The sequence below is a fragment of the Pteropus medius genome, unplaced genomic scaffold (genome assembly GCF_902729225.1).
Source record: "Pteropus medius unplaced genomic scaffold, Ma_sr-lr_union100, whole genome shotgun sequence".
Lineage (NCBI taxonomy): Eukaryota > Metazoa > Chordata > Mammalia > Chiroptera > Pteropodidae > Pteropus > Pteropus medius.
This window is the reverse complement of record NW_024351733.1, coordinates 2,170,230-2,181,076: the sequence shown is the minus strand read 5'-3', so window position 1 is coordinate 2,181,076 and position 10,847 is coordinate 2,170,230. Positions and strand designations below refer to the sequence as shown.

The 10,847-nt window shown below is 31.2% G+C and overlaps 1 protein-coding gene across 1 annotated transcript in view; it reads right to left on the bottom strand.

Moving 5' to 3' along the window:
* DMD (dystrophin) overlaps positions 1 to 10,847 on the bottom strand; it is a 1,897,222-nt gene that overhangs the window by 1,140,248 nt on the left and 746,127 nt on the right. Inside the window, 1 exon segment of the mRNA XM_039846417.1 lies at positions 10,226 to 10,396. Coding sequence (XP_039702351.1) covers positions 10,226 to 10,396 — 171 coding nt within the window.

Sequence of the window (10,847 nt, the reverse complement as noted above, 5' to 3'; positions counted from 1 at the left end):
TCTTTTTCAATCTAGAGTCATTCCAGGTACATGTTTTGTACTCATTAATGAATATTTTTTTAATTAAATATAAATGGTATACAATGTTACATTAATTATATTAGCTTCAAGTGTACAATATAGTGATTTCCTGAAAAAGTAAGTGAATAAAAATAAACATTTCAAGGAGCTCCTGAATAATCTGGAATTTGAAATAACATAATTTCTATAGTATAAAATTGAAAAATTACCTCATAAGGATGTATATTGATTTCTGGCCAAATGCTAGCCATATAACACCAGCAGGTACAAAAATAATGTAAGCAGATATGAACAGACTTTAGGAAACACTATTACAAAATGAATGATTATTCAAGCAAGATAATGCAAACTTAGATTTCATTAGTAGTATGTGTAGAGTCCAGAATTCCTCATCAAAGACTACTCTGCATTGTTAAAAAGGTCACTATACAGATTAGGAATTTGAATTATTCTGTGGGGCTCCAAAGTGAACAACCAGAATTAATGAATAAAAATTATTTGGAACCTGAGTTTTCATTAAATATTGGAACAATTAATTAGTGCAACAAATGTTATTTTTCTTTTTAAAAGCATTAATTTTAAAGTAGTGAGTTTCTCACTACTGAAAGTATGCATGCAGAGGCAGAATGATGATGTATTAGGATACATGTTAGAAGTGAGACACTTTTCACTTGAACACTCCCCTAAAATTTTATGGACTTTCTGTTAATTCTCTCTTCTGAATTCAAAGGGTTTTGTTTATTATAGTAGTGAAGCTAAATAGAAATATGTCATATATGTAATTTTAAGTGTTCTATTTGCTATATTAAAAAATAAAAAATATGAAATTATATCTAACTTATATATGATACATCTTACTTATAAAATGTCCAAATATCATATAAAACTATAACCAATATAAAATTATTAATAAAATATTTTACATTTACTTTTTCATATTAACACTTTAAAACCCAATGTGTGTTTTATACTTACAGCACATCTTAATTGGAGTAGCCATATTTTAAATACCCAATAGCCATATGTGGTTCTTGGCTACCTTATTAGACAGTATAAATCAACAGTAACTATTATAACCATGAAATTGAAAAGAACCAATAGCTCATTATTAGTTTGAAATATGTCATAGGAGTAATGTCTTACTAACAATAGTCAAAATGCTGATGTTTTATTTAGTAAATTCTAGTGGATTTAGATAATTCTTCTAATGTCCATCTCATTCACTTGCATTCAGATTATTTTATGAGAGCAATTTTCAGAAAGCAGTCTGGGGACACAAAAACTCATCGGAATGAATTAGATATATCAGAAGTTTATTCTTCATTTATGTGTAATCCTAGGTTGTGTTGCAGTATCTCTACATATTTGAATATAATGTTATTTGACTTTCACGGGTTTATGCTTTGTTGCACCAGTAATTTTTAATCCTTGACGTTGGAAATATATCTTATAATACTCTGCATTTTCAATAGCAAATGTAACTCTTTTCTTTTGTACAAAAAAGGTGCTTATTACATCAATTACTAGTTTTAGAACATCTAATATGCTAATTGAATTAACTGGTGACTAATTTTTAACCAAAAATAACTGTAACTACTCAATCCAATTATTTTGGCTATGCTACTGGCCTATCATGCAAGCCATTTGACATCCACATGAGTTGGGAAAATTTAATGCCTTCCTTAAGAGTCACGAGTTCACCATTATTAGGTCATGACAGAAGGCATTTTATTAACCAATTACATTTTACAGGTCATTCCTTGGTCTTCATCGTCTTTCTAATCTGGAATTCTTACGAAACTTTATAAAACAAATGCGTATAAACAAGAATCTATAATTTAATTGTTCACTCTCGAGTCACCGAAGTTTAAAACATATAAAGTATATAATGCTTGCTCTTTCGATTCAGAATTACAGTAAATTATTTAAAGAAGTTGAAAGCAATGGTGGATAAATCATCTTAATTATTGTGTGAATTACCTCTACTGACTTTAAAGAAAATATATGACCATAGAAGAACTAGAATCAATCACAGTGTTAGACAGTGCACACAAGATACGTTTTAGAATACATAGAAAATAGTCAAAAAAGGTTATAATATCATAGGAGGAGGTATAAACCAGGAATAAGTTTTATACAATTTAATTTTTACTTACCTTTTCATCTTAAGAGCTTTAGCATGACTGTGTAGTCATGCAAAATACAAATAGAGTAAAACATAGGGATATGTTTTATAAAGATATAGATAAACGGACACAAAAGAAGAGACAGAGAAACTGAGAAAGACGACATTTTGTTTTCCTTGATTTTTAATGTTGTTTCAGATTGCTGAACAGCTATTAATTGTGCTTTGCTATATGATTTAGGATTAATGAAATTTAAGGCTTTGTTAAAATTTTAGCATTAAAAGATGATGTATATAACAAGTTAACAAACAATAACAGATAAAAGGAAAATCAATTACAAATTGATTCATCGTAAATTGGAAGCATTCAAAATTACTCAGATACACTTTATCATTTTTAAAATGTAAACTTTCTTTCGGTTAAATATTACTTCCAACGTGCATAGATACACTAACATAATAATGACTGTGTTTACACAGACAGTAAACATTTGTTAATATAGAATATATAATCTCAGTAATCATGATAAATGGCCACACCATTCAAATTACACTAAAATCTAAAATTAAATAATCGAAGCGCTAGATTGTTTTAAAATAGTTTCAAATCAATCAGTCTCCTCTTTTCATTCTGCAGCTTTGAAAATTTATTTATTATTACAATATTGGTATTGAAAAAATTAAAATAATTCATGGAAATGGAAATGAATAAAGTTTCAAGGACCAGTGACATCCTGTAATACAAAAAAAGACATACCACTGATATGATATGGAGAGTTATTAAAATCAAAATATATGGAGAGGAAAGAAACTTACATAGAGCAGTAGGCATATTGAAAACATCTATCTAGAACAAAGATAATCAGAAAAAGTAATTTATAGATTTCTTCATTTACTTATTTTAAATTCTTATGAGCAACTCCAAGAAATGTAAGAAATAAAATTTAAAACAAATTTAACTCACAATAGTGACATTTTATTGGTTGCATTATTTTGATATTATTAGGTAAGGTATTAGTTTATCTTTGATGCTTTAAGGATGAAATGTAAAAATGTAATTTCCCAAATTTGTGAGGCTAATTAAAGGACATTACAAACTGCATGCCTGTTGATTTTGCATTGATGAGACTGATTTCATGCTCATACATTTCAGAACTGGATACAAAATATATTGATTGGCTAAGATATGTTGGTGGTTCAAGTATCACTTTTTGTCAAGTACAGCTTGAATATTTTTTTACTTCATGATTACGAGTTTAGTAGTAGCAATTAAAATAGGAGAGGAAAGAATTTAATTATAAAATACATAAGGAGAAAGATGAATTATAAAGCAAAAACATAACATTTTGGACAATTGTGTCTTTCTTTTCTTTTTCCTTTCTTTCTCCTTTTCTCTCTTCCTCTCTCACTTCTGATTTTTGCTCAATTCTTTTTTGTTTTTAATACAAGGAAGGATACTGAAGTCACTGTGTTTTAAGTGAAATTAGACATGTTTATACTAACACATGCTAGATCGACAAATATCTGATGACATATATAGAGATAATTAAGTATGCAGAGAGTCAGCATGTTGAAATTGACAAAGCAATGGACTGGGATCTAACTTTTCTAACCAGGCTATCTAACTGTGAGAACTTGGGCAACTCACTGGCTTTCTCACAGCCCCCTATAAATATTTGAAAGTCCCTAGTTCAAGGAATGATTATTTTTGAATCTGTTGATTGATTAGAAGAATAATTTTCCTTTTTAAAGGATCAGAATCAGGAATCACCGAATAGCTTTAATCATTTAAAATGGCATGCTAATAAGACCCAGATAGTTCTAGCATATGACATTGCTCCCCAAACTCAATACCTACTTTGAAATATTTTAGATTATTACAAAAGGGAATTGTTAACAGTTTCAACAGAATTAATCTTGTTACAGGAATAGCAAATTCAAATGTGAAAAAAATGTTAATATAGAAATTCTGTTGCTAAATTCATTTAATATTTATTTCAGTGAAATAAAATTAGCAGGTATGGTATTGCATAGTTTGGGTATTGATCTGTTACTATTACTTGAAGATTTTAGCCATAATTATTACACTTTTAATACTTGACAAATTCTGCAATACCTATAGATCTTTACCTAAGTTTTCATTTAATTTTTTGTTATAATTTCTTTGTAAAAAATTTTACTAAAAAGTATATTTATATAACAAGAATAACTGTACCAATTAACAGATCTTGTTTTCTTCTGTCAGAGATGTTAAATTATAAATAGACTACAAAGAGGAAAAAGATCAACATATTTATATTGATACAGCTAATTACTGAAAATTAGATTTTAATTAAAATTTTAAAATCCAATAAATCTTATTTTGACATTCTAGGTAACATTTATAAGATGCATTGTTTATTTCTCATTGATGTTTAGGAAAGCCAAAATATTTGTCTAAACTACTGTTAAAGTATTTATACATTACTTTTCACATATAAACCCACTATTTAAGATAGATTAGAAGCAACCAGCTGTTTTTTCCCCTGATATATTCTACATTAAATGGGAAACTCACTTGATCTCTCATAGCCATATAAATATCTGGAAGTATCTGGTCTAAAGGACAATTATTTTTGATCTGCTAACACTAATTGGAGGTCAAAAATTTGACAATAAAACTATGAATATTTACATAGATGATGCTAGATTGTCCAAATCTCAACAATTTTAAGGCCCATAGGGAAATTAAAATATTGTATATAATATCCAATGACACATAAATCTTAATAAAGAAGAGATAGAAAACAAGTTCATCTTTCTTCTGATTAGTACCAAGTGAAGGGCCAGTAATTTAATATTTCAGTCCATAGAAAAGTAAAGATTTCTAAATCTATAGAAGAGAACACAATCTAATTATGTATATAAGTTTCATAGTATCTTATAACAAAGATATTGCCTATATTAATAGGATATAGCTAGAAAAAGTATCTTTAGTCAATATTCTCTTAAAACTAAGTATTACAACATGACAAATATACTTTGATGTGCATTTGATTCTTGAAACTCATATGCAGACTTTCATACTCAATCAGTCTTGAGTTGAGTCATTTTTCAGTTTATCGTCTTCTTGGCCCTCATATGTAATAATTTAACTCTAGGATGGTTCTCAAAATATGGTCCCAAGATCATTAGCATCAATATCACCTGGAAACTTGCTAGAAATGCAAACTATCAGGCCCACCCAAGGCCTACTAAGTCCTAATCTCGGAGTGGGGGTCCACAATTTGTGTTTTAACAATTCTTCCAAGTACACAAAGGTTTGAGAGTCACTGCTCTAGATTATCACTTATTTTACATTCCCATAGATACCTCTTTATTTGAGGTACTCAGTGTTTCTCATGTAGACTATTGCTATGGCTTCTAAATTGGTTTCCCTACATCCTATCATTATACAGTTGAATTCTCTTCACAACTACTGTTGGGACTAATCTTTCAATAGTGCATAAAAAAAAGAAAGTATCAAGAACTCATTGCCTACTGAGTTAAGCATAAACTATTAGACTCTTGATCATGACCTCTCTGCACAGTGTCTAATCATCCTTTTCAGTCTTACCATGCACAACTAAAGCTTCATGCTTCATGCTCCATATTCTGTAAGCAAACTGAACTTACTCTGCATTGAACCACTTGAGCTTTTTATAGGCTTATCCTGAATTGTTATCTCCTCTATATTGCTAGAGTGGCTGCTAAATTTGCTCAGCACGCACTCATTCTAAGTCCATTATCCATGATCATATCTTGTTCTACCATTAAACAGTAAGTTCCTTGAATCCATCATATCTTACCTAGCGATAGATACCACAGTAGAAACATTGTGATTTGGAATAGCACATGGGTGGTTACATAGGTAACATGGGTAACAGTTCATTCAGGTTGCTCCTTTTCCCTAATCTTTCCTTTATTAATTCCTTAAGATCCACCTCAAATATCATCTCTCCCAAATTGCTGACTCACCTCTCCATCTTGGCTTCTTAGAAGATGGAAAAGGTTAGAACTGCCAATAAGGAACAGGACTAAGTAGCCAGTTTATTTTTTTCCTTCTTATTTTTCCTTCTACAATTTTGTCTTATATCACCTTCTTTTCCTGATAATATCCCTCCTCACCACCCTGCTATGCAACCATGTTCAGAAGCCATAAAGTGGAAAGAGTTGAGACACAGTGTCATTTCCCATTGATTCCATTGACTTTACCTAGGGTTCTGAAATTATCACTGATTAATTTTTATAATTCTGACCATCCTCATTAAAACTGCCATTTCTCAAACTGATTTCACATAGGTTACAAGAGATTAATCTTTCTCAAAACCATCAGGTATTACTTATTAACCTAAATAAAATGGGAAGAGGCAATGTTTTAAGAGCAGTATTTGGAGCAAGCAGGACTTCCTAGTACTTCTTAAATAGGTCCATTTGATAATCTATAAAGTTAGTCCTTGCGATGGAAATGGCAAATATATGTATTCTTGGTCTCAGCCGATCCAGCAGAGGCCAGAATGAGAATTCTGCCATTCCTCTATTTCTTTTTCCCATCAATTTCTATTTCAACCTTCAAAATTTGGCCATTCAAGTCTAATATCTATAATAATGGAAAAAATACTATTGATATTAATGATATTTTATCATTTTATATCTATATAAAACCATATAGATTTTATAATGTATGCTTTTACATATCTTAAGTAATTTGATTCTCACCACAATCCTGAGGTTAAGATATGATAGGCATCATCTTATTACTTTTCTAGATCGAAGAGAGGCACTGAGAAGTGAAAGGTCATATCCAAAAACACACTCAAAGCTAGGTTAGTGCCTTAAAGTTAAGAACTTTTTTCTCACACTATATTGCTTCTCATTGATAGCTAAAACTACCACTGCAGAGAGTTGTATCTGATGGACAAGTTCTCAGCCAATCAAAACCAAGGATCCCAATACTCACTGCTTTCTGGACTTTGGAATTTCTTGTCATAGACAGTCCTTGCAAGAGACAGAGACTTTGTATTCTTCACCAAATAGTGACTACAGTTATTGTTAGTGAGTTTTCAGGATAAATTTTTGTTATTTTCAACTACCCTTTCTAGTTGACCTTTAAAAGGGTCTTGAAATTAGTTCTTATACTGAGTCTATGCTCTACCCATATTCATTCTCAACTTATGTTTATCAACACAGGTTTTCTCCTAGGTTATTCTCCTAAGTGAAATCTACCCATAGACTCAACCATAAGGCCAACCTAATCTTACCTAGTAGAAGCCCTACTGTAACAGGAACTTGACTTTTCGATCAAAGAGGCCACCCCTGAGAATTCCAGCACTTTCAGGAGCACCCTACTCCATAAGCAAACACACATAAAAGTCATTACTTAAATTCCTCATGGCATCAACAAAAGATCATTGGACTGTTCAATTTTAGAACTATCAAGGACTAATCTAGTAATTAGTCCTAATTTCCTAATTTTAATTAACCTAACCCAGAAATTTTACACCATGTTCTATAGACATAACTTCTACCTCCTGAAACCCATCACAGGAAGGAGAAAGATAAAAGGGGCAAAAATCTTGCCATCCAGTAACTCTGCTGTTATCTATTTTGTACATTCTGTTCTAGAAAAATAACTAATTTGGGGAAAGGAGAGATATTTCTCCTTTTAAAGGAACTACTCTAGTTCAATTCTCCTATCTTATAAATACTAAAATGAAATTGCAGAGAAATCACATGCTCTGCCTAATGCCGACCAAGCGTTCAGTCTTCTATGTCCACTGTTCTTTCTATTATACTGTGTGATTGCTGGGACTACCTCATCATTAACTGAACATCTCCGTGAAGATGTACTAGTATTAAGCATATTCCATAATTGCAAAAAAGGTTTAAGTTTGTATTTGTAAACAGACATTTTTTAAGCAAGTATCATTTATATCTTTGTATATTCCCACACTCAGTAGCATAATGGATAGTCAATATCATTAGTTGATAAAATTAATAAATAAGCAAAATGTCAGATATGCTTTATCTTCATGTTTTTGGTTTCATCAAGACAATAGAGCATAATTATCTGCTCAAAACTTTCAAATGGAGTCACTACTACATCTCATCATGTTTATTAATTTAGAGAAAAAGAAATACTTTTTAAAAAGTAAAACTGTGATTGTTTTGTCAATTAATATATAATTGAAAATACTGATTTGAAATCTTATGCCTTTGTAAGAAAAACAAAAGAAATGAATCAAGTGGCTTGCCTGAGGCATAATTTCTGAAAGTATACTGACAAATTTGTGCAGAATATAGAATGAAAATTCACAAACTTCACTTGGCCATGCTAAGCTTGTCAGCTTCTATGATGCAGAAAGAATTCTACTCATTTTTCAATATCTATGGGCCACAATCTTGTGACATAATTTATCTCAACCTACTGTTGAAAGAATAAAGAATAAAATACCTTGCTTTCTCTTCTTCATATTCTATAGCTTAGTGACATGAATATATAAATGGAAGAAAACAAAACTTAACAGTAAAGTATTAGCATTCATTTTTTAGGTGACTGAAATAAACTTTGCTTATTTAGATATTACATACTCTAATGTTATCTCCAGAAGTAGAAACAATTTTCTTTCTAAACAGCAGAGTAAATACTTACAAAGAACAACTATGCTCTGAATATAACATTTCAGAGCCTGTCAGATATTTTTCAGGTGAAGGTCACTTACTTAAAACAATATATAAATGCATACAACTAACTAGTTAACTTAAATACTACAAAGAAGCAGCAAGGAAATAAGGTAAGCTAATACCTTTTTGCTTTGGGAAGTTAAGTTTTGAAGGGTTACTATGTTTCATGTGCATAAAGTATTTAAAATTCATATCACATTTCCATATATTTTAGAAACTCCTTTAAATATGCACTATTATATATAACAGTGATACATTGCAATGCCTTAGGAAATGCAGCAATTATAAATCATGCTATTATTGGGTATCCATATTTATCAAAATAATTTTTAAAACACATTCTCCTGTTTTTCCAGGAATCAATACTTACCTGACATATTACATGTTTTCTCACAAATATTTCAGTGTTTTTCTCATTTAAGATTTGTAGAAATTATCCATATATGTAAGTACATGTTTCTTTTACATACATTTTGTATTTGAAAGCATATCATATATATTGAAAAATGTGTCAAACTACATTTTATAAATTTTGGGGTAATGCTTTGCATTCTGACATTCTCTCAAAGAGTTAAAATTCTATAATGTTGCATTTATGTATTTTTGCATGCTACCTATAAGAATTTGTCTTCATTAAATGTTACACAAATATAAAAGGTTATCATGCAAAAGTTCCATATCCCTTGGGTCTTCATTAAATTGAATAAATATGATAGACATATAAAATTACAAAAATTAGGATATATAAGCTTTGCAATTATTTGTTTTTATGGCTTGAGCATGTTGTTATAACCTAATGGATTTTGTCATAGTAAGTATCAGTAGCTAGAAAGAGCAAGTTCAATATACACACAAACACACATGTGCATAGCCATTACGAAGGTAGAGACACCCTAGATCATGCAGGAGATGTACAAGGCTTCATTTGAGAGATTTGTTCCATATTACACACAAGCAATATTATATTGGGTAAAATATGCCAATAATGTTTTCTTTAGAGGGATGTCTTTTGTGCTTTTTGTTGTTGTCGGCCTGCAGCATGCTATTTGTTACTTTGCTGTAGGTTAGCCCTGAAAGTACATATGTAAACCAGCGTAGAATGCAGTTCTAGAATAGCTGTGGTATGACAAAAATGACAGAGAAAGCAGGAGACAGGGAGAGAGAGAAAGAGTAAGCGAGAAAGAGTGCGGGGAGGGGACATGGAGAGAGAGAGAGCTCTCATGAGATTCAGTGGTAAAATTTCCTGAAATACATTTTGGCCTTCATTTTCTTTTTGAAAACTTTGCTGTGGGGATCGTGTGCCCCCTTCAAAGTAGTACGCAACTTTCGCAAGAGATCATTTATCACTAGTTTCCACCTTGGAGCAGGTCTTCCTACCTTTCCAGTCTTAATTCTGTGAGAAATGGCTGCAAACCGATGGTTGAGCTCTGAGATTTTGGGCTCTACTACTTTCCTGCAGTGGTTGCCGCGGTTGGCCATCAAGTTTGCTGCTTGGTCACGCGTGGAGTCCACCTTTGGGCGCATGTCATTCATTTCAGCCTTTAAACGCTATATTCCGTGAGCAAGAGACAGGGCTTGAAGTTAGTAATTACAAGAAAGTTGAGAGACAGTGAGAGAGACAGAGAAAAAGAGAGATAGCACATGCAGAGGAATATAGAGGGAGGAAAAAATGCCAACTTCCATAAAATAGAGTAAGAATGTGTGTGATCTCAGGAAAATAATTGGCTGTCCTTCCTTAAGTTTGATCTATGTTTATTTAAAGCTTCTACTTAGTCCGAGAAAGGACAAAGGATGTTTTCCTGACTCTCTGTGTCACCTGTAACGTCCATAATATTTTATATTTACTTTTATTTTATCTTCAATAAATTTCATAGCAGTGAAACAACACTGATATATGCTCAAGAAGGGAAGTAACTGAAGAACAATTTTCTATTCCTTCTTGGTAATTTTGAGTTCTTTATTGATCATATTGAATGCCATGGGAGAAAATGGATCTTCT